The following is a 27204-nucleotide window of genomic DNA, read 5'->3' as shown; positions in this document are numbered from 1 at the left end:
TGAACACAAGAACAAGGGGACACAATCTGAAGTTAGTTGGGGGAAAGATCAAAAGCAACGTGAGAAAATATTATTTTACTGGAAGAGTAGTAGATCCTTGGAACAAACTTCCAGCAGCTGTGGTTGGTAAATCCACAGTAACTGAATTTAAACATGCCTGGGATAAACATATATCCATTGTAAGATAAAATACAGGAAATAGTATAAGGGCAGACTAGATGGACCATGGGGTCTTTTTCTGCCGTCAGTCTTCTACGTTTCTATGTTTCTATTTAAAATTAAGGGAGACTAGGGTAGCGCTATTTCGGCCTTGTTCTGGCCTCATCAGCTAGCCATACCCTTACTGGGATTTGATCCTGGGGCTTCTGCCTTGTAAGGCAGAGAATTAACCTCTAGGCCACCAGATCTGATCCCTTCAGCTTTCTACCAGGGAGGGGCTATATGTTTTTTTTTCTGTTGGATCACCCTGGTATATTGAAGGAACGTCACAGCTCCTTTTTGCCTCTAGGCCCAACCTAGGGCCATTTCAAGGCAGTTAATTTATTCATAGCCAACAAACTATGTTCTGTATGTATCACATATTTTTGCTGAATATTTAAAATTAAGGGAGACTAGGATAGCGCTATTTCAGTCTTGTTCTGGCCTCATCAGCTAGCCATACTCTTACTGGGATTTGATCCCGGGGTTTCTGCCTTGTAAGGCAGAGAATTAACCTCTAGGCCAGTGTTTCCCAACCTTTTTGGAGCCGCGGCACATTTTTCATATTTTCAAAATCCTGGGGAACATTGAGGGGGGGGGGGGCTAAAAAGTTTGGACAAAAAAATCTGTCTTCCTCCCTTTCGCTCTATTTCTCTCTCCCTCCCTCTTTCTCTCTCTTCCTTCCTTTCTCTCTCCATCTCTCTTTCTTTCTCTCTTCCTTCCTTCCTCTCTTTCTGTCTCCTCCTTCCTCTCTCATCTCTCTTTCCTTCCTCTCCCTCCCTTTCTCTCTTTCCTTTCTCTCCCTTTCTATCCTTTCTATCTCTCACCCCTTCTCCCTCTTTCATTCCCTTTCTCTCTCATTCCTTTCTCTCCCTCTTTCCTTTCTATCTCTTTCTTTTTCTCCCTCCTTCATATCTTCTTTCTCTCCCCCTCCCTTTCTCTTCCTTTTTCTCTATCCTTTCTACCTCTTACTCTTTCTTTCTCTCCCTCCTTCATTCAATTTTCTCTCCCTCCCTTTCTCTCTCTTTCCTTCCTCTCCCTCCCTTTCTCTCTTTCCTTTCTCTCCCTTTCTGTCTATCCTTTCTATCTCTCACCCCCTTTCCCTCTTTCATTCCCTTTCTCTCCCTCCCTTTCTCTCTCATTCCTTTCTCTCCCTCTTTCCTTTCTATCTCTTTCTTTTTCTCCCTCCTTCATATCTTCTTTCTCTCCCCCCTTCCTCCCTCTTTTCTTTCTCCCCCTCCCTTTCTCTTCCTTTTTCTCTATCCTTTCTACCTCTTACTCTTTCTTTCTCTCCCTCCTTCATTCAATTTTCTCTCCCTCCCTTTCTCTCTCTTTCCTTTCTCTCCCTCCCTTATTCTCCCCTGGGGCTGCCTGTGCCTGCCCTGCACCACCCAACACGGACGGACAGCCCCCGGTCGTCGGTTCGTCGCCCCCTCCCACACGGAGGGAGATCAGGCTGGCGAGGGCGGTAGATCTGCGTCCCCAGCCACTGGAGGGAAATCGGGCTGGTGGGGGCAGCGAATCCACTTCCCCAGCTGGGCGGAGGGAAATCGGGCTGGCGGGGGCGGCGAAACCACCTCCCCAGCCGGGTGGAGGGAGATCGGGCTGGCGAGGGCGATGGATCCGCGTCCCCAGCCGCGCGGAGGGAAATTGGGCAGGCGGGCGGGTGGCCGCGGCTCCCTGCACGCCCCTGGAAAAGGGTGCGCGGGGGGGCATTTTGGGGTGCTCTGGCGCAGGCTTGCCCAGCCTACAGGGAACGGTGCCCGGGGCCGCTGCAGCCGGCAGCCTCCCGTTCCTGCTGCCATTGCCCTCCCGCCGGGCCCGAAAGGACACTTGTTGCCGCCTCCACTGGGAAGCTCCAGCTGGGTTTCCGGTCTCAGAAGCTGAGCTTCACGGCACACCTGATGATGTCTCGCGGCACACCGGTTGAAAAACACTGCTCTAGGCCACCAGATCTGATCCCTTCAGCTTTCTACCAGGGAGGGGCTATATGTTTTTTTCTGTTGGACCACTCTGGTATATACCGTGTTTCCCCAAAAATAAGACACTGTCTTATATTATTTTTTGCTCCAAAAGTTGTGCTACGTCTTCTTTTCGGGGGGTGCCTTATATTTCTCAAATAAGACAAATTCACAGGCAGAAAAGGTGAAAACCCCCAAAGAAAGTGTACTGTACAGTACACTGATTACGGTACGGTACCTGTCAGTATGGCACACACACACACAAACGATGGCACTTATATAGTACAACAGTATACTCCCGCTATTGCAGCTTCCGGCCACCAGAGGAGCTACAGTCTACGCACTGTAGTGGAGACTGTAATGGCGGTGAGACAGCAGCAGACGGTGTCTGCTGCACTGGACGGTAGAAAGCGATGGAAGGGGCCAGCAGGGGACACCACATTATTACGGTACCGCTATGAACAGCTTTGAATGGTACCGTATGTTTTTCCACTGTACCGTATGTAAACTTGACTATGCCTTATTTTCGGGGGGTGCCTTATATTAGCAAATTTTGCAAAACCTCTGACATGCCTTTCGGGGTACGTCTTATTTTCGGGAAAACAGGGTATATATATGGAAGAAAGCTATATCTTAACGTGACCTATTATTGTCTGTGGAGTCACTGCACTTTCTGCTTTGGTTAGTGAAACTGGTACAGCTCTAAGACAGCGTCCTTCCAGTCTGGAGCTCTTACCCTTACATCTTCAGTCTGCAAACTGTCGTGGCGATGAGAAGATGCTGTCCCATTGCAGTTACCAGGAAATATTCAGAGCTTGTATCCAAGGACCTGCAGGAGCCGCTTGTGGATCATCTCAAGGTACACTTGAGGACAAACACATAGATGATATTCCCTTTCCTTTTCTTTTAGCACAGTAATAATCCTGAAAGTTTTTCTGCATCAAAGCAAAACTACAAAATAATGTTTGGTAAAGGGCATTGTTGACTCTTTGAGAAGATTCTTCAAGGGTTCTGAAAGGGAATCAAAGGAAAGTAAGCTTAGATTACTTTTCACTCTTCATTATCCAAGGCTAAGCCTACATTTTACTAATGGTTGCTGTTATTGTATTATTATTATTATTATTATTATTATTATTATTATTATTATTATTATGTCAGTACAACACAGCAAACTGGATCACTATGCTGGATTTCGTATTATTATTATTATTATTATTATTATTATTATTATTATTATTATATAGATTTGTATGCCGCCCCTCTCCGAAGACTTGGGGCGGCTCACAACAGTGATAAAAACAATATAGTAGTGGAACAAATATAATATTAAAAACATATAAAACCCTATCATTATTTAAAAAACCAAACAGCACATTCATACCAAATATAAAACAGAGTAGTGCAGAGCATTCCTTATTTAGCAAAGTTGTGCACATATAGAAACATTTATATTGAGATCAGTTGTGAATAATTACTCAGCCACACTGTTACACTAACTTGAATTAAAGTTTACTTTGAGAAATCGCATGTGCAGATAAACAGTCCAAATATTACCAAGTATATTGTCTTTCTTACCAGCTGTCTTTGTCATAATCAGCAAACAAAAAATATCAAGTCTAAACACATTTTAGCTATAATACATAACTAAATACAAAGAGATTGCAGAGAGTTGCAGAGACATTGCAGAGCTTACATACAGTAAGTAGCCATTAACAGTGAGTAGCCAGACAAAAGAGAAACAGAGAGGGTGACTCAGAGGAATAAGCTATGAACTTCCTGAAGCTCTCGGAGAAAACCCTCTCCGCTTTCACCGAGTGCCTGCTCCACCCTTCTCGCACCCCCTTCGCTAGCGGACAGATAGGAGAAGCCGCAGCCGCCGCTGCAGCCACAGAGGAGGAAGCTGAAAAGAGGGGTGGATCGGGTGGGTGGGGGGCAGTGGCGAGAGGCCAGGTGTGAGGGGGCCGGAGGCACCTGGGGGGGGGGCCGGGACGGCCGCAGCTCCCTTTCCTTCTCCCACCGCCTGCTGGCGACAGCTGCCAGCGGTAGACATAGGCGGTGGGAGAAGGCAAGGGAGCCGCCCCTGCCCCCTTCTGCCATGGATGGGCCGGTGCCGAGCCTCTCAGTTGTGGCCTCCCCCCACCCTGGCAGGCTGGCAGGGGGATGGGGAGCGTGCGCGCACGCGCGCCCGACATTCAAAATAAAAAGAAACCTTCAGCAGCCTCGGCACGTTCCCCACCCCCAACTCCGACGTTGCGCGGCCTTGGAAAAGACTGCGTGGGGGGTAGTTTTTGGCCCTGCGGCCCTGCAGCTGTGCGCCTTAGAGGTAACATTGCCCATCCTCCTTGCCTTTCGTAAGTTATTGAAGACCCATCTATGTCGCCAGGCATGGGGTGATTGAGAGATCCCCAGGCTATTATGATTTATGAATGGTATGACTGAGTTGTATAGTTTTTAATGATATGGGTTTTAGATGTTTTTTAAGTACAGTGTTCCCTCGATTTTTGCGGGGGATGCGTTCCGAGACCGCCCGTGAAAGTCGAATTTCCGCGAAGTAGAGATGCGGAAGTAAATACACTATTTTTGGCTATGAACAGTATCACAAGCCTTCCCGTAACACTTTAAACCCCTAAACTGCAATTTCTCATTCCCTTAGCAACCATTTAGATTATTACTCGCCATGTTTATTTATTAAATTTTATTAAAAAAAATATTTATTAAAGGTGGATGAAAGTTTGGCGATGACGTATGACATCATCAGGCAGGAAAAACTGTGGTATAGGGGAAAAAACCACAAAGTATTTTTTAATTAATATTTTTGAAAAACCGTGGTATAGCCATTTCGCAAAGTTTGAACCCACGAAAATCGAGGGAACACTGTATTGTATATTGTTTATTACTGTTGTCAGCCTCTCCAAGTCTTCGGAGAGGGGCGGCATACAAATTTAATAAATTATTGTTATTATTATTGTTGTTGTTGTTATTGTTATTGTTATTGTCCTTGTTCTTTTTGATATGCAGCTGTAGGATCTCCACTTCGTTTGGTGGGAGGCAAAAATTTTTTTGAAGGTCGAGTAGAAATTTACCGAGATGGCCATTGGGGCACTGTATGTGATGATCAATGGGATGACAAGGATGCGGAAGTGGTTTGCAGACACTTGGATCTCAGGTAGTTTCTTTGCATGAAGACACTTAAAGAGAGCAAGAGTACGATCTCGCTCTCTATTTTTAAAAGAAAATATAATCTTTATTGAAGATAAATAGGGGAGGGGGATACATAAAGCAAAAGGGGACTATGCAAATATTGGTACAAATGTATATGAATTTAGAGTATACAGTTATAAATCAAAATACACGCTTACTATTCTGGTTTCTGGTAGAAATTTAGCAATTACAAATAGCTCTTATTAAGTGCATCATTTCATGAATAAAGAAACTCCATTTATTTCTCTGCTCTCCTGTAATTCAAGCACATTCCATACAGGCACTCAGTCCGTTATCTCTCTCTTAGCTGCATTTCTCACATTCCTCCTTCTGCTTCACTTAAACAAGATTTATTTTCCTAACAGCATAACTTTGAAAAACAGTAGCACTGACTGATAACAATACAAAATACTTTGGCTTACTTTAGCGTGGCAAAAACACATCCATTTTTCCTTTCGGCAATGTTGAAACTCCACCCTTCTTCTCCACTGACCCCCTGATGTGCCAAATACATCACTACAATATTTAACCCATTCCTCTCCTTAATATCTTCTTCCAGACCTCTGCTCTCTACGTTTCTGGACCCTTCTGAATTTAGGGTTAACCCAGCGAGCGTCTGATTCTCCCTCATTAGATCCTGAACTCATAGCCCCATCCTGTGGCTGGCCTCCCACCTGTTTTACTACCTGTAACCCCCCCCCCACTAATTCATAAACACTATCTGAATCCAAGTCCTCAATATCTTCATCATCCTCCAACTGATCAGGAGTATGTACAACACTTACACATATGGAAGAAAACAAAGCTAAAGAGAGAGAAAGAAAAAGAGAGATGGGGGAAAGAAAGAGAAGAGGAAAAATTAAAAATAAAAGAAGGGGAAGGAAGGAAGAAGAGATAAATTCATATCTATAAATTTATCAGATGTTGTAAATAATGTCCACTTATCTGTTGACCGGATTATTCTACAGCTTTTAAGATCTTTACTATCAATATAGACGAGAGTTTAAGAGTATGATCTCTTACGTCTTGTTCAAAACAGAGCTTTCTCTTACACTGTGTGTTTTTTCTCTTGATCTCAGTGGATTCTCAAGAGCTGTCTCTTGGGCTCACTTTGGGAAGGGCTCGGGCCCAATCCTGCTGGATGAAGTCGAATGCTCGGGCAATGAGCTTTCATTGGACCAGTGCAAGAAAAGTGATTGGGGCAAACACAACTGTGACCATGTTGAAGATGCTGGGGTTATTTGTGACCCCTTTGTAGGTAACTATTCTACCAAATATATACAGTGGTGCCTCTACTTACGAACTTAATTCGTTCCGTGACCAGGTTCTTAAGTAGAAAAGTTTGTAAGAAGAAGCAATTTTTCCCATAGGAATCAATGTAAAAGCAAATAATGTGTGTGATTGGGGAAACCAAAGGGAGGGTGGAGGCCCTGTTTCCTCCCAGGAGATTCCTAGAGAGGCCCCATGGAGGCTTCTCCCGCCTTTTCCAGTTACAGTTTCGGAGGCTCGGGTTTGTTAGTGGAAAATGGTTCTTAAGAAGAGGCAAAAAAATCTTGAACACCCAGTAGATATTTTTTATCTGGTTGTACATATTTTAACAGCGGCCAGGATAGTTTATGCACAAAACTGGAAAGGGGAAAATGTTCCCAAAAAAGAAGATGTAGTTAAAAAAATCTTGGATTGTGCAGAGATGGATATGATGACAAGAAGGCTGAATGATCAAGAAGAATCTGACTTTTATACTATCTGGAATAAAGTTTATACATGGATAGACAAAAATAAAATTAAAATTAAGGTTACGAAAATTGCATGAATATATCAAAATGTTATTGAAATTTTTTGTTGTTGTTGGTTTTTCTTTTTTATTAACTTAACCCTATGTTCATTAGAATATGTAAACAAAATTCTTCTTTTCACTTAGAATACTATGTTGACTTAAAGACTTAAGAATTTATCCTTTTTTCTGTATTAAAAATTGACTTCAAGAAAAGAGGGGTAATTGTAACCCCTACTATGTGTTTAAATGTTTGTGAGTTTGTATGTCTTTTTATGGAAAAATTAATAAAGTATTTTAAAAAAAAAAAAGAGGCAAAAAAATCTTGAACACCCGGTTCTTATCTAGAAAAGTTTGTAAGTAGAGGCATTCTTAGGTAGATGTACCACTGTATCTGGTTTGAAGGCTCCTTTACAATCTCTTTTTCTGAAAATAGTATAGAAAGAAAGATTTAGGGATTTGTTTGTTTTTGCCTTCCCCCCCCTTGTTTCAATTTCCTGCAACAAAGTAGAAGGGACAATCCGATTGACAGGAGGCCTCCATCCAAGCGAAGGAAGGGTAGAGATCTACCACAATGGAAGATGGGGATGTATTTGTGATGATGGCTGGGAGAGAGGAATCAATGCTGAGGTTGCCTGCAGACAGCTGGGCTTCAGGTAAGTCAGAACAGACTATCGCCAATTGTCAAAATGTCACTGTTTGCAAATTAATTTCAACCATGTACAGTGGTACCTCTACTTACGAACTTAATTGATTCCGTGACCAGGTTCTTCAGTGTTCTGTCGAGCTCTCTGGTAGAATCCTCCCGAAAATTCACAGATACAAATTTCAGACACACACACGTTTGGAAATTCAAAACAATGTTCTTTATAATGAAAATTCAAATAAATGAAGCCCTCTTTTGGGATAGCAAAGAGCACTCGTCTCCAAACTAACTGGTAATTTGTACAAGTCCCTTATCAGTTCTGTGATACTTAGCTTGCAGCTGTGAAGCAATTCACAGTCCTTCTTTCACAAAGTGAAACACACTTTGCTCGGGTTTAGTTTCAAAGCTGGGGAAAATCAGCACACATAGGTCAAAGTGAGCAAGGCAGGCACGAAACACAACGATCAGATAATCCTCCACAATGGCCAAACCCAGAGGCTGCTATTTATAGCAGCCTCACTAATTACCACAGCCCCACCCAACCACAGGTGGCCTCATTTTCTTTGATAATAATCTCTCAGTTGTTGCTGCCTATGCATCGCTCTCTGCATGCGTGGCTGTATCATTAACTCTTGTTCTGAATCCAAGGAGGAGCTAGATAATTGATCTCCTTCTGAGCTGTCTGCCACACTCTCCTCCTCCCTGTCACTCATGTCTTATTGGTCAGAGGAGCCTTCATCATCAGATTCCACCGGGAGCAAAACAGGCCTGCAGCATGTGGATGTCTCCCCTACATCCACAGTCCTTGGGGCAGGAGCTGGGCCAGAGCCAACCACAACATTAAGTAGAAAAGTTTGTAAGAAGAAGCAATTTTTCCCATAGGAATCAATGTAAAAGCAAATAATGTGTATGACTGGGGAAACCACAGGGAGGGTAGCAGCCCTGTTACCTCCCAGTAAATTCCTAGAGTGGCCCCATGGAGGCTTCTCCCTGCCTTTTCCAGCCCTGTTTCCTCCCAGGAGATTGCTAGAGAGGCCCCACGGAGGCTTCTCCCTGCCTTTTCCAGTTACAGTTTCGGAGGCACGGGTTTGTAAGTGGAAAATGGTTCTTGAGAAGAGGCAAAAAAATCTTGAACACCCGGTTCTTATCTAGAAAAGTTCGTAAGCAGAGGTGTTCTTAGGTAGAGGTACCACTGTATTCTGTTTCAGTAATCACAAATGTCTTGACTATAACAGAATGCAATATTTGAATTATGCCACGGCGTTCTTTAGATCAGTGTTTATTTAATGTATGTAAAAGGGGAAGTCTGGGCTTCCCAGTATTAGAAAAAGAGGAAAAGATTGGAAGAAAAGAAGAGATGAGAGAACTAAAGGAAAAATGTTAAAAGAGACCCAGTTTAGTCTAGTGAAGAAGGTCCCAGGCTAGAAATCATGAGAGTGTAAATTCTAATCCCACTTTAGGAATGGAAGCTGGCTGGGTGACCTGGACTAATCACTTTCTCTTAACCCAACCACCTGGCAGGGTTATAGTGGAGAAAATAGAAAGAGGAAGAAGCATTAGATATGTTCATCACTTTGATTTGTTTATAAAATAAACACAGGAAATTAAATAAACAATTCTGTTATATTTAATTCAAGCAATAAACAATTCTGTTATATTTAATTCAAGCAATTTGAGTTTCATTATATTTAATTCAAGCAATTCGAGTCTTCGGAGAGGGGCGGCATACAAATCTAATAAATACAAATAATAAATAAATACAAGCAATTCCATCTAGAAGTTCCACTGGTTTATTAAAATTAATTTAAAAATAAATGCTTTTTACAACTATCATATTACTTGCGCTGTATGTGTGAGCAGAAGGTTGGACTAAAAGATCCAAGGTCCGTTCCAGGGCTGATACTCTGTTATTCTACGGAGTCTACGGAGAGGGGCGGCATACAAATCTAATAAATAATAATAATAATATTCTACCAGCTCACATATACAGTAGGTGTTTGCAGGATCCTGAAGGATGTTTTGTAACATCTTCTAATGCAGTGTCTTAAAACCCTGACAATTTTAAGATAGGTAGATGTTCCGAGTCTTCGGAGAGGGGCGGCATACAAATCAAATCAAATCAAATCAAATCAAATCAAATAATAATAATAATAATAATAATAATAATAATAATAATAATATGATCCACTGGATCTTGTGCCAGAACTACCATTTACCAGTGGCAAAGAACTGGTGGGATCATAAACCCAAAAAAGTGGTCGAAAATGAGCAAGCAAAACTACTGTAGGACTTCCGACTTCAGACTGACCGAATTCTGAAGAATAACACACCAGACATTGTGATTGTGGAGAAAAAGAAAGCATGGATCATCGACACCGCAATCCCAGGAGACAGCAGAATTGAGGAGAAGCAGCTAGAGAAATTAGTGAAATACGAAGATCTAAAAATCGAGCTGCAACGACTCTGGCATAAGCCAGTGAATGTGGTCCCAGTGGTACTTGGCACGCTGGGCGCAGAGCCAAAGGATCTCAGCGGACATTTGAAAACCATCGGAATTGACAAAATCTCCATCTGTCAATTGCAAAAGGCCGCTTTACTGGGATCGGCAAACATAATTCGCCGCTACATCACGCAGTCCTAGGTGCTTGGAAAGTGCCCGACTGGTGATGAAATACGAAATCCAGCATAGTGATCTCGTTTGCTGTGTTGTACTGACATAATAATAATAATAACAACAACAACTCCCAGAATTCCCCAGCCATCAGGCTGACTGGAGAATTTGGAATTGATGTCCACACATCTTAAAGCTGCTAAGTTTGAGAAACTTTCTAGTCTTGAGAATGAACTCATGCGGAGCAGCACCTTCACTTTACAAATATGGTTTATTTATTTATTATTTGGATTTATATGCCACCTCACTCCCAGAGGGCTCTGGGCTGCTCACAGCCAAATACAGATAAAAATAACATAAAAGCCCCTAAAAGCAATGAAACAATCTAAAAACAACTATCAAACAATTTAAACAATTAAGAATAGCTATGCATACCCCAAGCCTGCCGGAAGAGCCAGGTCTTTATGACTTTTCGGAAGGCCAGTAGAGTGGGGGAAGTCCAGATCTTGGGAGGAAGCTGGTTCCAAAGAGACAGAGCCACCACCGAGAAGGCCCTCCCCTGTAGGCACATCAGGCAACATTGTTTAGCTGATAGGACCCAGAGAAGACCGACCCTGTGGGCCCTTATCGGTCACTGGGAGATATACAGTAGGAGGTGGTCTCGCATATAGTCTGGCCCTAAGTCATGAAGGGCTTTAAAGGTGATAACTGTGTTCAGTTCTGGAGACCTCACCTACAAAAAGATGTTGACAAAATTGAAAGGGTCCAAAGATGGGCTGAAAAAATGGTGGAAGGTCTTAAGCATAAAACATATCAGGAAAGACTTAATGAACTCAATCTGTATAGTCTGGAGGACAGAAGGAAAAGGGGGGACATGATCGAAACATTTAAATATGTCAAAGGGTTAAATAAGGTTCAGGAGGGAAGTGTTTTTAATAGGAAAGTGAACACAAGAACAAGGGGACACAATCTGAAGTTAGTTGGGAGAAAGATCAGAAGCAACATGAGAAAATATTATTTTACTGAAAGAGTAGTAGATCCTTGGAACAAACTTCCAGCAGACGTGGTTGGTAAATCCACAGTAACTGAATTTAAACATGCCTGGGATAAACATAGATCCATCCTAAGATAAAATACAAAAAATAGTATAAGGGCAGACTAGATGGACCATGAGGTCTTTTTCTGCCGTCAGTCTTCTATGTTTCTATGTTTCTATAACCAACATCTTGAATTGTGCCCGGAGACCAATCGGGATCTTGTGCAGTCCGCAGAGAATTGGTGTGGTGTGTACCCACGACAGCTCACGTGGCTACATTCTGGACCACCTGCAGTCTCCGAATGCTCTTCAGGGGTAGCCCCATGTAGAGCGCATTACAATAGTCTAACTGCGAAGTGATCATGAGAAGAGTGTGAGTAAGCATGAGTGACCGTGAGAAAAGTCTCCCGATCCATATAAGGTCGCAATTGGTTATGACCTATAAAGCCCTTCATGGCATCGGACCAGAATACCTCCGGGACCGCATTCTGCCGCACAAATCCCAGCGACCGGTTAGGTCCCACAGAGTTGGCCTTCTCCGGGTCCCGTCGACTAAACAATGTCGTCTGGCGGGACCCAGGAGAAGAGCCTTCTCTGTGGCAGCCCCGACCCTCTGGAACCAGCTCCCCACCCTCCTTGCCTTTCGTAAAGTTCTTAAGACCCATCTCTGCCGTCAGGCATGGGGGAACTGAGACATCTCCCCCGGGCCTATACAGTTTATACACGGTATGTTTGTGTGTATGTTTGCTTTTAATAATGGGGTTTTTAGTGTTTTTTAAATTATTAGATTTGTTCTTACATTGTTCTTGTTCTTGTGAGCCACCCCGAGTCTACGGAGAGGGGCGGCATACAAATCTAATTATTATTATTATTATTATTATTATTATTATTATTAATAATAATAATAATAATAATAATAATAATAATAAGTACACTGGCGAACCTGTGGAAAGGTCCCCCTAGTCACAGCTGTCAGATGTTCTTCTTTAAATTGGGTTTACGTACTTTTACGTACTTTTATTGTTGGTTAGAGTGTTAGTCTCTGAAGGAGGTTCTGAGCCCAAAGGTTACTAGCCTCTTTCATTCTCTTTCTCACTCTCTTCATTTTTCTTCCTTCTTCCTTCCTCCCTCCTTCCTTCCTTCCTTCTTTCCTCCCTCCCTTCCTCCCTTCTTCCTCCCTCCCTCCCTCCCTCCCTTCTTCCTTCCTCCCTCCCTTCCCTCCCTCCCTCCCTCCGTCCCTCCCTTCTTCCTTCCTTCCCTCCCTCCCTTCTTCCTGCCTTCTTCCTTCCTTCCTTCCCTCCCTCCCTTCTTCCTTCCTTCCTTCCTTCCCTCCCTCCCTCCCTCCCTCCTTCCCTCCCTCCCTCCCGTCCTTCCTTCCTTCCTTCCTTCCCTCCCTCCCTCCTCCTTCCTTCCTTCCTTCCTTCCCTCCCTCCCTCCCTCCTTCCTTCCTTCCTTCCTTCCTTCCTCCCTTCCTTCCTTCCTCCCTTCCTTCAGTGGTCCTGCCAGGCTGGCATCAAAGGGTGAATTTGCACCAGGCCAAGGTTTCATCTTGCTGGATGATATGGCTTGCACAGGCACAGAATCATCTCTGATGGACTGCCCCCATAGTAATTGGGGCCAACATGACTGCTCGCACGAAGAAGATGTGGGAATTCGTTGTTCCGTGGTTAGCAACAGAATCACTGAAGATAAAACCGGTACGGAGCTAATAGGCCATGCTCAAAAAATAGTGTTCCTTGGCACTGATGACTTTGTTTTTAGTTGTGACAGTGGGTGTTCTGCAGTTTTATTATTTTAATCTGACTTCGGTAAAAAATAGAGTTTTGCAGTTTAATTTTAATATCAATAGGTAAAGGAAAATGAATCTTCTGTCTCTTTCTCTGTGTTGTTTCAGGCAACTTCTCCAGCCTTGGCCGATGGCAAGGTAAGCTGGCAAAATTCCCATATCTTGTTTCAAATATATATATGTACTGTATATGTATATGTATATGTATATGTATATGTATATGTATATGTATATGTATATGTATATGTATATGTATATGTATATGTATATGTATATGTATATGTATATGTATATGTATATGTATATGTATATGTATATGTATATGTATATGTATATGTATATGTATATGTACGGAGAGGGGCGGCATACAAATCTAATAAATAATAATAATAATATGTATGTGTGTGTGTGTATGTGTATGAGTCTGCGGAGAGGGGCGGCATACAAATCCAATTAATAATAATAATAATAATAATAATAATAATAATAATAATAATAATGTGTATGTGTATTGTGTATGTGTATTGTGTATGTGTATTGCATCATTGATGGGCCACTACCAAAGAGGTGAACTGGACTGTACCGGTAGAAACCCACCTCTGCTTCCTTCTAAATTGTGGTCTATTGCAGAATGCCTATCATTTATTATTATTATTATTATTATTATTATTATTATTATTATTATTATTATTTATTAGATTTGTATGCCGCCCCTCTCCGTAGACTCGGGGTGGCTCACAACACAATAAAAACAGTTCATGACAAATCTAATAATTTACAACGGCTAACTCCGTGGCCCCCGCCATATCTGCCTCTCTCCAGCAACACCGGAATATTCCAGCCCTCTGTCACCCCAGAGATTGGTGCCCCCTCCCCTCCTGCCTCTCTAGCGTCAGGTGGGCCAAATCTATCATTCATACTATTTCCATTCATCTCATCCATACCATAGCCCCACCCACCCCAACCATCCCACTCATACCAATCATTCATCCCATACACAATATTACATCCACCCCAGTCATCCATTAATTAAGAAACCCCCCAATAATGTTAAAAATAGATTAAATTAGTAGTAATTAAAAGCACTAATAAAATATATCGCAATATATAGATATAAAATAGAAAATAGAAAAAAATCATAATAAGGTAGTATTGATAATATAAAAGCAGATCTTAGTCATTATTAATCATCAGTCTTGGCCCTCTCCATGCTGCCAGAGTTGTTGTTGTTGTTGTTGTTATTATTATTATTATTATTATTATTATTATTTATTAGATTTGTATGCCGCCCCTCTCCGCAGACTCGGGGCAGCTTACAGCAATAACAAAGAAACAATGTACAACAAATCTAATATTTAAAAATATCTAAAAAACCCTTATTTAAAAACCAGACATACACACAAACATACCATGCATAAACTATATAGGCCTGGGGGAGATGTCTCAATTCCCCCATGCCTGACGGCAGAGGTGGGTTTTAAGAAATTTACGAAAGTCAAGGAGGGTGGGGGCAATCCTAATCTCCAGAGGGAGCTGGTTCCAGAGGGTCGGGGCCGCCACAGAGAAGGCTCTTCCCCTGGTTCCTGCCAGACAACATTGTTTAGTCGACGGGACCCGGAGAAGGCCAACTCTGTGGGACCTAACCGGTCGCTGGGATTCGTGCGGCAGAAGGCAGTCCCGGAGATATTCTGGTCCAATGCCATGAAGGGCTTTATAGGTCATAACCAACACTTTGAATTGTGACCGGAAACTGATCGGCAACCAATGCAGACTGTGGAGTGTTGGTGTAACATGGGCGTATTTAGGAAGGCCCAGGATTGCTCTCGAAGCTGCATTCTGCACGATCTGAAGTTTCCAAATGCTTTTCAAAGGTCGCCCCATGTAGAGAGCGTTACAGTAATCGAACCTCGAGGTGATGAGGGCATGAGTGACTGTGAGCAGTGACTCCCGGTCCAGGTAGGGCCGCAACTGGTGCACCAGGCGAACCTGGGCAAACGCCCCCCTCGCCACAGCTAAAAGATGGTTCTCTAATGTAAACTGTGGATCAAGGAGGACGCCCAAGTTGCGGACCCTCTCTGAGGGAGTCAATAATTCCCCCACCCCAGGGTAATGGACGGACAGATGGAATTGCCCTTGGGAGGCAAAACCCACAGCCACTCCGTCTTAACTAAGTTAACTGAGTCTTAATGTTATTCCCAAGTTATTTATCAACTTACTTGAGTACTAGTTCTTTCTTCTAGACCTCTTATGACATGGCTTTAATTCACAGGGCTTTTGGTGCGGCTGGTGGATGGGGACCACAGCAACGAAGGCTACGTAGAACTTCTTTGGAACGGAGAGTGGGGCAGAATTTGTGCTGAAGGCTGGACAGAGAGAGCGGCAGCTGTGGTTTGCAGGCAGCTGGGCTACAGGTAACTGCAAAGCAAGACTCTCTTTAGGAAAAAGTGGCTTATGTAAAGTCAATTTTTGAGTAAAGATGGTCAAATTTGGTCCCGAGTTCTGCCTCGGCTTGCCTTTCCCAATAAGAAACTGAGTCAGAAGATCATTTACAAGCAATTTATTAGAATACCCTGACAAAGGGGGGAACCAGAAAAATTGGCTTACTTTTAGCACAACAAAGACCTTCAAAGCAAAGGTTGATTGGTTAAGAAATAGTCATCTATCCAGTTAATCATAAGAATTAAAATGCCCAATATTATGTCAGTGTAGGTCTCAATCTGATGGCAAATGAGAGTTGTTGTCTGGTGTATACACATAGTTTATTAGGGCAGGAATTTAAAAGGCTGGAAATTATCATTGCCCCCTTTTGGGGGGTGATGGTAGAAATCTCATTAAGATTTGGTTTAATATGCAAGCAAATTTTTGTTATATTTCAGTTGCTTTCTGTTTAACCACAGTTCCATATTTTTACCTCTTCGAGCAGAGCCATGAACGTACCCCTTGGAGTGGACTTATGTATTTATTTATTAATCAGATTTGTATGCCGCCCCTCTCCACAGACTCGGGGCGGCTCACAACAATAATAATACAATGTAAACAAATCCAATATTTAAGTTTAAGTTAATTTAAAACCCCAATTTAAAAAACCAATCATACATACCATGCATACATTTTATAAGCCTAGGGGGAGGGAAAGTCTCAATTCCCCCATGCCTGACGACAGAGGTGGGTTTTTAAGGAGCTTACAAAAGGCAAGGAGGGTGGGGGCAACTCTGATATCTGGGGGGAGTTGGTTCCAAAGGGTCGGGGCCGCCACAGAGAAGGCTCTTCCCCTGGGTCCCGCCAAACGACATTGTTTAGTCGACGGGACCAGGAGAAGGCCAACTCTGTGGGACCTAACCGGTCGCTGGGATTCGTGCGGCAGAAGGCGGTCCCGGAGATATTCTGGTCCGATGCCATGAAGGGCTTTATAGGTCATAACCAACATGTCAGTGTAGGTCTCAATCTGATGGCAAATGAGAGTTGTTGTCTGGTCTATACACATAATTTATTAAGGCAGGAGTCTAAGGAGAGGGGCGGCATACAAATCCAATAAATTATTATTAATTATTAATTATTAAAGGGCTGGAAATTATCCTTGTCTCTTTTTGGGGGCTGATGGTAGAAATCTCATTAAGATTTGGTTTAATATGCAAGCACATTTTTGATATATTTCAGTTGCTTTCTGTTTAACCACAGTTCCATATTTTTACCTCTTCGAGCAGAGCCATGAATGTACCCCTTGGAGTGGACTTGGTGTGTGAATATTGCAATTTGCTCTCTCTCAAAAGACAATCAGGCTACTGATGTGCTGGGCCTGGCAATGCCTTGTGCCAGGCTTGCTCAGATGTAATTGGTGCCCTTCCCCAGGCCTGGCTTTTGTATATGAGGGAAGGGGAGCTGCCTACCACACCCAGAGGTGGGCTGCTAAAGTGGAATGGTGACGTGTGCTCACCCCCGTGGCTCTGAGTTGTTCTGTCTGGGTCCCCCCAGACGCCAACACCAACCAAAAAGAGTATCCAGACACACTGGTAAAAAGCAAAGGCAGTTTATATACTGGAAAGCAAACACAGGTAACAAAAACTGTTCTTACAGACAGGAACACTATGAAGCTTCACAGAGGTTTCACGAAGGCCAGGCAATAAAACAGGATTCTTGCTGGCAAAAACAACACTAGAGATAATAAAACCCACGCCTCCCCCAAGTCTTTCAGACTTCTAGGCCACAAGCCAAGATCAGAGACGCCAAGAATCAAAGCAAGGTCACAGCACTCCCAGTTGATAACTCTCCACAAGACTGTAAGGGCGGGCCTGCCTTTTCAACCCTGCTGAGGAGAACCACACCCAAACCCAGCTGTTGCCAATTCAGGGATGGAAATACCTTTCTAATTGGCCCCTTCTTTGAGCTGCACATCTCTGCCTCATGTCTATTATAGCCTGTGCGTCTTCATCCAATGAATCCAGGCTACTAGCTGGGGAGAGCCCCCCCCGGGGGTCTCAGGCTGCTCTCCCTCCTCCTCTTCCTGACGTTCCTCTCCCCCATCTGCCTGGTCCTCCCTCTCCTGGTCACTGTCCTCCTCCTCTGGGCATGGATCCAGAAGAGCTCCAGCCAGTCCCTGAGGAGCCTCAGGCTGAATCACAACATGAGTGCTAGTGGAATCCAGCACAATTATGTTACGGCACCTGGGAAGGTAGTGAAATTGCACGTAGGGGCGCCATGACAGTGTTATTATTATTATTATTTATTGGATTTGTATGCCGCCCCTCTCCGGACACTTGGGGCGGCTAACAGCAATAATAAGACAGCGTATAACAATAATCCAATACTAAAAACAATTAAAACTCATTATAATAAAAAACCAAACATACATACAGACATACCATGCATAAAATTGTAAAGGCCTGGGGGGAAAGAGTATCTCAATTCCCCCATGCCTGGCGGCAGAGGTGGGTTTTAAGTAGCTTACGAAAGGCAAGGAGGGTGGGGGCAATTCTAATCTTTGCCGGTCCGTTGGCAGCACCCAGGGGGAAGAGCCTTCTCTGTGGCAGCCCCGGCCCTTTGGAACCAACTCCCCCCAGAGATTAGAATTGCCCCCACCCTCCTTGCCTTTCGTAAGCTTCTTAAAACCCACCTCTGCTGTCAGGCATGGGGGAACTGAGATATTCTTTCCCCCTAGGCCTTACAATTTACTCATGGTATGTTTGTATGTATGTTTGGTTTTATAATAAGTTATTTTTTTAGTTGTTTAGTATTGGATTGTTACATGCTGTGTTTTATCATTGTTGTTAGCTGCCCCGAGTCCACGGAGAGCGACAGCATACAAATCCAATAGATAGATAGATAGATAGATAGATAGATAGATAGATAGATAGATAGATAGATAGATAGATAGACAGACAAACTAATTAATTAAAATTAAATAAGTAAATAAGTAAATAAGTAAATAAATAAGTAAATAAGTAAATAAGTAAATAAGTAAATAAGTAAATAAGTAAATAAGTAAATAAGTAAATAAGTAAATAAGTAAATAAGTAAATAAGTAAATAAGTAAATAAGTAAATAAGTAAATAAGTAAATAAGTAAATACATGTAAGTAAATAAGTAAATAAGTAAATAAGTAAATAAGTAAATACATGTAAGTAAATAAGTAAATAAGTAAATAAGTAAACAAACAAACAAACAAACAAACAAACAAATAAATAAAAATTTCCCCCTGAATTTTTGGCCCTTGCTTGCTTTCTGCATATATGCAGAAGCAAAATCTTATGAGGGGGCACTCGCGTGCAGGAGATTTCTGTGATTTTTTTATTCTTCTACACGTGTGCAGAAAAAAATACATTTAAAAAATTTAAATTGTTTTTTAAAAAGATGGCAGCGCCCATAGACTGACACCAACCCACTTGGTTCGGTGATGTCATCATGACATCACCAGCGGGTCACTACGGGTTCCGGTGAACCTGCCCAAACTGGGAGAAACTCACCCCTGATTATTATTATTATTATTATTATTATTATTATTATTATTATTTATTGGATTTGTATGCCGCCCCTCTCCGCAGACTCGGGGCGGCTAACAACAGTGATAAAAAACAGCATGTAACAATCCAATATTAAAACAACTAAAAAAACCCTTATTATAAAACCAAACATACATACAGACATACCATGCATAAATTGTAAAGGCCTAGGGGGAAAGAGTATTTCTGTTTCCCCATGCCTGACGGCAAAGGTGGGTTTTAAGAAGCTTACGAAAGGCGAGGAGGGTGGGGGCAATTCTAATCTCTGGGGGGAGTTGGTTCCAGAGGGCCGGGGCCGCCACAGAGAAGGCTCTTCCCCTGGGTCCCACCAAATGACATTGTTTAGTTGACGGGACCCAGAGAAGGCCAACTCTGTGGGACCTAACTGGTCGCTGGGATTTGTGCAGCACTTATGTGACCATAAGTGTGAAGAACAATCACAAGTCACTTTCTCAATGCTAAACAATATGTTTCAGTCTGAGCACAGATTTCTCAAATAGTGCTTCTGCATAGTTTTGGCATAGTTTTGTTCTATGCAGGTTGGGAAGGTTTTTTTAGTCTGGATTCATAAAGCAAGCAAAGCAAAGTATTTTGGGGTGCAAATCTGCCCAATTGTGGCTTATCCAGAACAGATCAGCAGAACCTCTGGTACATGATCTTTGTTCCAACTTGAAATAAAACCTAGTCTGGTTCCCTACCTGCTGCTTTCTTGTAGTGACTTCCTGGTTAATTTAAGCAAGTCTTCCCTTCCAGTGGTACTGCAGTCACCATCTCTAGGCCTTATCCAGACGCCTGGCATGTACCGATCCACCTGGACAATGTGGAATGCTCTGGCAGCGAGCATACCTTGGCAGAGTGCATCGTCCATCAAAGTGTCCGACACAACTGCAGGCAGAAGAAAAGTGCGCGTGTGATGTGTGACTACACGAGAAAGGAGAGCCAATTTATAAGGAACAATGGTAAGTCTCTTGGTCCTGACTTCTTGGGCAGAAAGCTGGGTTTCCAGAAATTCATGTTGAGTTTGTTTGTTTGTTTGTTTGTTTGTTTGTTTGTTTGTTTGTTTGTTTGTTTGATTGATTGATTGATTGATTTGATTTGTATGCTGCCCCTCTCCGAAGATTCGGGGCGGCTAACAACAATATAAAAAGACAATGTAAACAAATCTAATATTAAAAATTATCTAAAAAACTCCAATTTAAAGAACCACTCATACATACAAGCATACCATGTATAAATTCTATAAGCCTACGGGGAAGGGAAAATTTCAATTCCCCCATGCCTGACGACAGAGGTGGGTTTTAAGGATCTTGTGAAAGGCAAGGAGGGTGGGGGCAACTCTGATATCCGGGGGGAGCTGGTTCCAGAGGGTCGGGGCCGCCACAGAGAAGGCTCTTCTCCTGGGTCCCGCCAAACGACATTGCTTAGTCGACGGGACCTGGAGAAGGCCAACTCTGTGGGACCTAACCGGTTGCTGGGATTCGTGCAGCAGAAGGCGGTCCAACTAACAGGCATATAAAGTGGCAATTGTGGTATGAAAGCAATATCCACAAGGCAGTGTTTTAGGACCTACTCTCTTTATACTCTACATAAACGATCTCTGTGACAACATAACAAGCAATTATGTTCTCTTTCCTGATGATGTTAAACTATTTAATACCACTGACAATACTTCTACCCTTCAAAAGGACCTTGACCATGTGTTTCTGTCGGGCTCTGTGGTAGACTCCTCCCGAAATTCACAGGTACAAATTTCAGACACACACACGTTTGAAAATTCCAAAACATTGTTCTTTATACTGAAAAGTCACTTAAACTAAGCCCTCTTTTGGTATAGCAAAGAGCACTCGTCTCTAAACAAACTGGTAATTTGTACAAGTCCCTTATCAGTTCTGTGATACTTAGCTTGCAGCTGTGAGGCAATTCACAGTCCTTCTTCTTTCACAAAGTGAAATACCCTTTGCTCTGCTTTAGTTTCAAAGTGGGGAAAAATCAGCACACAAAGGTCAAAGTCAGCAAAGGAGGCACGAAACACAACGATCAGATAATCCTCCACAATGGCCAAACCCACAGGCTGCTATTTATAGCAGCCTCACTAATTACCACAGCCCCACCCAACCACAGGTGGCCTCATTTTCTTTGATAATAATCTCTCAGTTGTTGCTGCCTATGCATCGCTCTCCGCATGTGTGGCTGTATCATTAACTCTTGTTCCGAATCCAAGGAGGAGCTAGATAATTGATCTCCTTCTGAGCTGTCTGCCACACTCTCCTCCTCCCTGTCACTCATGTCTTCTTGGTCAGAGGAGCTTTCATCAGCAGATTCTTCCGGGAGCAAAACAGGCCTGCAGCATGTGGATGTCTCCCCCACATCCACAGTCCTTGGGGCAGGAGCTAGGCCAGAGCCAACCACAACACCATGTAGCTGAGTGGTCTACCAACTGGCAACTTCAAATCTCTACCAACAAAGGCTCCGTCCTACATATTAATAAAAATAATCCGAATACTAAATACATACTTGGTAAAACTGAACTAACAGCGGACCCTCACTCAGTCAAAGACCTTCGAGTATTCATTTCCAATGACCTAGGTGCTAGAGCCCACTGTAACAGCATTGCCAAAAAGGCTTTAAGAATTGTAAACCTAATCTTACGTAGCTTCTTCTCTAGAAACACTGATTTATTAACCAGAGCATACAAAACATTCGTCAGACCTATTCTAGAATATAGCTCACCTGTGTGGAATCCACACTGCATATCAGATATTAATACAATCGAAGGAGTCCAGAAATACTTCACAAGAAGAGTCCTTCACTCCTCCTCACGTAACAAATTACCCTACTCCTCCAGACTTCAAATACTAAATCTAGAAAATTTACAACTACGTCGTCTCCGAACTGATTTAACCGTTGTTCATAAAATCATACATCACAATGTACTCCCTGTTAGCGACTACTTCACCTTTAACAACAACAACACAAGAGCATGCAATAGATACAAACTAAATGTAAATCGCTCCAAACTAGACTGCAGAAAATACGATTTCAACAATAGAGTGGTCAACGCCTGGAATTCACTACCGGACTCTGTTGTTTCTTCCCCCAATCCCCGAATCTTCAACCTTACATTATCTACAATTGACCTCTCCCCTTTTCTAAGAGGTCTGCAAGGGGTGTGCATAAGTGCACCTTTGTGCCTACCGTCCCTATCCAAATGTCTTTTTTAATCTTTTCTATCTCTACTTTATACTTATATTATGTTAAACATACTACAATACCATTTCCTCCCATGTTGACTGTATAACTGTAACTTGTTGCTTATATCCTAAGATTTTTATTAATATTGCTTCTTCATTGCTTATTTGACCCCTATGACAATCATTAAGTGTCGTACCACATGATTCTTGACAAATGTACATTTTATTTTATGTACGCTGAGAGCATATGCACCAAGACAAATTCCTTGTGTGTCCAATCACACTTGGCCAATAAAAATTCTATTCTATTCTATTCTATTCTATGCTATTCTATGCTATTCTATGCTATGCTATGCTATGCTATTCAATACTATATTTGTATGACAAATAAATAAAAAATAAAAATAAAACTCCCAGAATTCCTGAGCTAGCATGATTGGCTCAGGAATTCTGGGAGTTGAAGTCCACAAGTCGTAGAAGAGCCAACTTTGCCTACCCATGGACTGGGGTGACATGATAGCAGTGTTCCAATATTTGAGTGGCTGCTACAAAAAAGAGGGAGGTCAATTTATTTTCCAAAGCACCAATGGCCTGCAACTGTGATGGCGAACCTATGACATGTGTGTCAGAGTGGCATGAAGAGTTCTCTCGGTGGACATGCGCATGAGCCAATTGCTCTGGTGCTCCGGCGTGCACACTCTCCAATTTTGGCACGGTGCCGAAAAGGTTAGCTATCACTGACCTACAATCATATGCAAAGTGTGATTCTGGCACCAGCATTGTGGCAAAATAATATTTTATTTTACTTATTTATTTTGTCCAATACACAATAATACACAATGAAGGTAATAGAGGACACCTTCGAGGAAATAGAATTAGAGAAAGAATAGAAGAGAGAGTATAGGATAAAATAATCAACGAGAGAATAGAAGAAAGATAGAGGGATAGAAGAGGAGATATATGGGATATAGGAGAGACAATAGAACAGGGGTCGGAAGGCACTGTAGTGCACTTATGCATGCCCCTTACTGACCTCTTAGGAATCTGGAGGGGTCAACTGTGGATAATCTAAGGGTAAAGTGTTGGAGGTTAGGGGATGATACTACGGAGTCCGGTAATGAGTTCCACGCTTCAACAACTCTATTACTAAAGTCGCATTTTTTACAGTCAAGTTTGGAGCGGTTAATATTGAGCTTGAATTTGTTATGTGCTCTTGTGTTGTTGTGGTTGAAGCTGAAGTAGTCATTGACAGGCAGGACATTGCAGCATATAATCTTGTGGGCAATACTTAGATCATGTTTAAGGCGTTTTAGTTCTAAGCTTTCTAGGCCCAGGATTGAAAGTCTAGTCTCATAGGGTATTCTGTTTCGAGTGGAGGAGTGAAGGGCTCTTCTGGTGAAGTATCTTTGGACTTTTTCAAGGGTGTTAATGTCTGAGATGCGATATGGGTTCCAAACGGATGAGCTGTATTCTAGGATGGGTCTGGCAAAAGTTTTGTATGCTCTGGTAAGTAGTGTGAGATTTCCAGAGCAGAAGCTACATAAGATTAGATTAACAACTCTTGAAGCCTTCTCGGCGATGTTGAACCTAATTGTTTTGTCTTTCTTAGCAGGTTCTAATATTGGCCTGTGTGGTCTTCGTTTGACCCAGCAACGCAACAGAAGGATAATTGGTGGCAACAAATCCTCCAGGTACCCTGCTTGCTTCCTATCCTTGAACTGTTGTCAACCCACTTTTCACTTGTTTCTTTCTAGCAGGCTTCAAATATTTATATAACATGGTACACCTGCTTTTTATGAAAGATGTTTAGCTGGGGGAAACTCTTAAAAGCCTATCTTGTTAAGAATTACATTCACCAAATGGCAGAATAGTGTAATATTCACAGCTGCCATCTTACTAGTTCTGCTGGTAAAGGATCAGTGCCTGTAGTCTATTCATTAGGTGAACAGGGAAATATACTCACTGTGGGGCACCTCATTTAGAAAGCCCCCGTTGGAAATAGACCCTTCATTCTTCCAAGGTTGGAAAAAGTAGATAGAGGAAGGAAAGAAGGAAAGGAAAGGAAAGGAAAGGAAAGGAAAGAAGCAGGAAGAGGGAGATTGTGATCCCCTTATATAGAGCGCTGGTGAGACCACATTTGGAGTACTGTGTTCAGTTCTGGAGACCTCACCTACAAAAAGATATTGACAAAATTGAGCGGGTCCAAAGACGGGCTACAAGAATGGTGGAAGGTCTTAAGCATAAAACATATCAGGAAAGACTTAATGGACTCAATCTGTATAGTCTGGAGGACAGAAGGAAAAGGGGGGACATGATCGAAACATTTAAATATGTGAAAGGGTTAAATAAGGTTCAGGAGGGAAGTGTTTTTAATAGGAAAGTGAACACAAGAACAAGGGGACACAATCTGAAGTTAGTTTGGGGAAAGATCAAAAGCAACATGAGAAAATATTATTTTACTGAAAGAGTAGTAGATCCTTGGAACAAACTTCCAGCAGACGTGGTTGGTAAATCCACAGTAACTGAATTTAAACATGCCTGGGATAAACATATATCCATTGTAAGATAAAATACAGGAAATAGTATAAGGGCAGACTAGATGGACCATGAGGTCTTTTTCTGCTGTCAGTCTTCTATATTTCTATGTTTCTAAGTTGAAGATGTTGTCATTTTATAATTAGTAGTCCATATTTTTCCCACTCATCAATATTAATAGTGTATTCTATTCTATTCTATTCTATATCATCTTCGTATTGTTGCCAGGAAGCTACCATACATGGAAAGACTAGGAGACTAAGTATACCTTTAAAGTGATTTTACACTTTTACAAGCAGGACTCTGAGATGAAGAATTGAATGTGCATGCATTTGCATGTCAATATTTTTTTCCCCAATGGTAAACAATTGTTTTGCCATAAATCTAACAAACTACTTTGAAACTTTGTTTTAGCCCTTTGAAGTGCTAAAAAAATAAAAATAAATAAACCTCGGCTTTGGAAAGTTTTTGGAGCAGACCTTTTTCTGTTCAATAGAATAACAGGTGAATAAACAAAGCGAAGCAGGAAGGAAACTGTCCAATCTACTTTACAATTTTAAATGCAAACTTTGTGAATAGCAGGATAGAGTTTTAGGCATTGGTCAGGTCACAATATGGGGCTACCTTTGAACATGGGGCTACCTTTGAAAAGTGTTTAGAAACTTCAGATCGTGCAGAATGCAGCTGCGAGAGCAATCACGGGCTTCCCCAAATATGCCCATGTTACACCAACACTCCGCAGTCTGCATTGGTTGCTGATCAGTTTCTGGTCACAATTCAAAGTGTTGGTTATGACCTATAAAGCCCTTCATGGCACCGGACCAGATTATCTCAGGGACCGCCTTCTGCTGCACGAATCCCAACGACCAGTTAGGTCCCACAGAGTGGGTCTTCTCTGGGTCCCGTCAACTAAACAATGCCGCTTGCCGGGACCCAGGGGAAGAGCCTTCTCTGTGGCGGCCCCGGCCCTCTGGAGCAAACTCCCCCCAGAGATTAGAATTGCCCCCACCCTCCTTGCCTTTCGTAAGCTACTTAAAACCCACCTCTGCCACCAGGCATGGGAGAATTGAGATACTCTTTCCGCCTAGGCCTTTACAATTTTATGCATGGTATGTCTGTATGTATGTTTGGTTTTTATATTAATGGGTTTTTAATCGTTTTTATTATTGGATTATGATTGTACGCTGTCTTATTATTGCTGTTAGCCACCCCGAGTCTCCGGAGAGGGGAGGCATGCAAATCCAATAAATAAATAAATAAATATGCTCCACTAATGTGAACTTAGGGGGGGAAAGCTTTGTGGGGCACATAGATGAGCTGCAACTCCTTAAAGAAGTCACAACTTTTCTTGGATTGCTGTAGCTGCCTTGGTGTGCCACGCAGGGGTGGGTTCCACTTACCTGCCCCACCGGTTCACCAGTGCACATTTTGTTAGTAAATGTGAATGTGAGTGAAGATTGTGTCGCTTTCTGGAAATGATCCTCTATGCATGCGCCTGTGGATGCTGTCAAAGTCCCTGATGAAGACAATGTCTTCAAAGGGGCTAAGAGCAACCCAGCCGTGTGGGATCACTCACGAACGCGAATCCTAGAAAGAAGACTTGGACACATATTCTCTCTGGGTGAAGTGACACAGTATGGAGCCATGTACCTCTTTTTATATGGGAGCATAAGCAAAATGGGGATAATTACACGTACATGTCAAGTGATACACAAACATCCAATAACATAACTTCAAACATGATGTACAGCAGAGTTTTTCAACCAGTGTGCCGGGGCACACTAGTGTGCCGCGAGACATGGTCAGGTGTGCCGCGAAGCTCAGAGAGAAAAAAAGCAAGAGAGAGAAAAAAAGAGAGAAAGAAAGCAAGAGAGAGAGAAAGCAAGAGAGAAAGAAAGCAAGAGAGAGAGAGAAAGAAAGCAAGAGAGAAAGAGCGCGAGAGAGCTAGAAAGAGAACAAGAGAGAGAGAGAAAACAAGAGAAAGAGAGAGAGAGAGAGAGAAAGAGAGGGAGGAAAGGAGAGAGAGAGAAAGACATAGAGGGAGGGAGGGAGGGAGAAAAAGAGCAAAAAAGAGAGGAAGGAAGGAAGAGAAAGAAAGAGGGATGGAGAGAGAGAGAGAAAGAAAGAGGAAGGAAGGGAGAGAAAGAGGGAGGGAGAAAGAAATAGAGTGAAGGGGAGGAAGAGAGAGAGAGACGATTTTTTTGTCCAAACTTTTTTTAGCCGCCCCCACCCCCCCTTGCTCAATGTGCCCCAGGGTTTCGTAAATGTA

The 27204-nt window shown here is 42.5% G+C and overlaps 1 protein-coding gene across 1 annotated transcript in view; it reads left to right on the top strand.

The window, feature by feature from the left end:
* Positions 1 to 27204, top strand: part of LOC139168364 (neurotrypsin-like) — a 57292-nt gene that overhangs the window by 14124 nt on the left and 15964 nt on the right. The window contains exons 5-13 of the mRNA XM_070753939.1: positions 2846 to 3018; positions 5178 to 5325; positions 6440 to 6618; positions 7643 to 7790; positions 12922 to 13124; positions 13322 to 13351; positions 15483 to 15624; positions 19963 to 20168; positions 24013 to 24091. Of these exons, the coding sequence (XP_070610040.1) occupies positions 2846 to 3018; positions 5178 to 5325; positions 6440 to 6618; positions 7643 to 7790; positions 12922 to 13124; positions 13322 to 13351; positions 15483 to 15624; positions 19963 to 20168; positions 24013 to 24091 (1308 nt within the window). The remainder of the gene's footprint in view (positions 1 to 2845; positions 3019 to 5177; positions 5326 to 6439; positions 6619 to 7642; positions 7791 to 12921; positions 13125 to 13321; positions 13352 to 15482; positions 15625 to 19962; positions 20169 to 24012; positions 24092 to 27204) is intronic.

This window comes from Erythrolamprus reginae, chromosome 5 (genome assembly GCF_031021105.1).
Source record: "Erythrolamprus reginae isolate rEryReg1 chromosome 5, rEryReg1.hap1, whole genome shotgun sequence".
Classification (NCBI taxonomy): domain Eukaryota; kingdom Metazoa; phylum Chordata; class Lepidosauria; order Squamata; family Dipsadidae; genus Erythrolamprus; species Erythrolamprus reginae.
The sequence above is the reverse complement of the archived record's forward strand: the minus strand, read 5'-3'. Positions and strand labels throughout refer to the sequence as shown.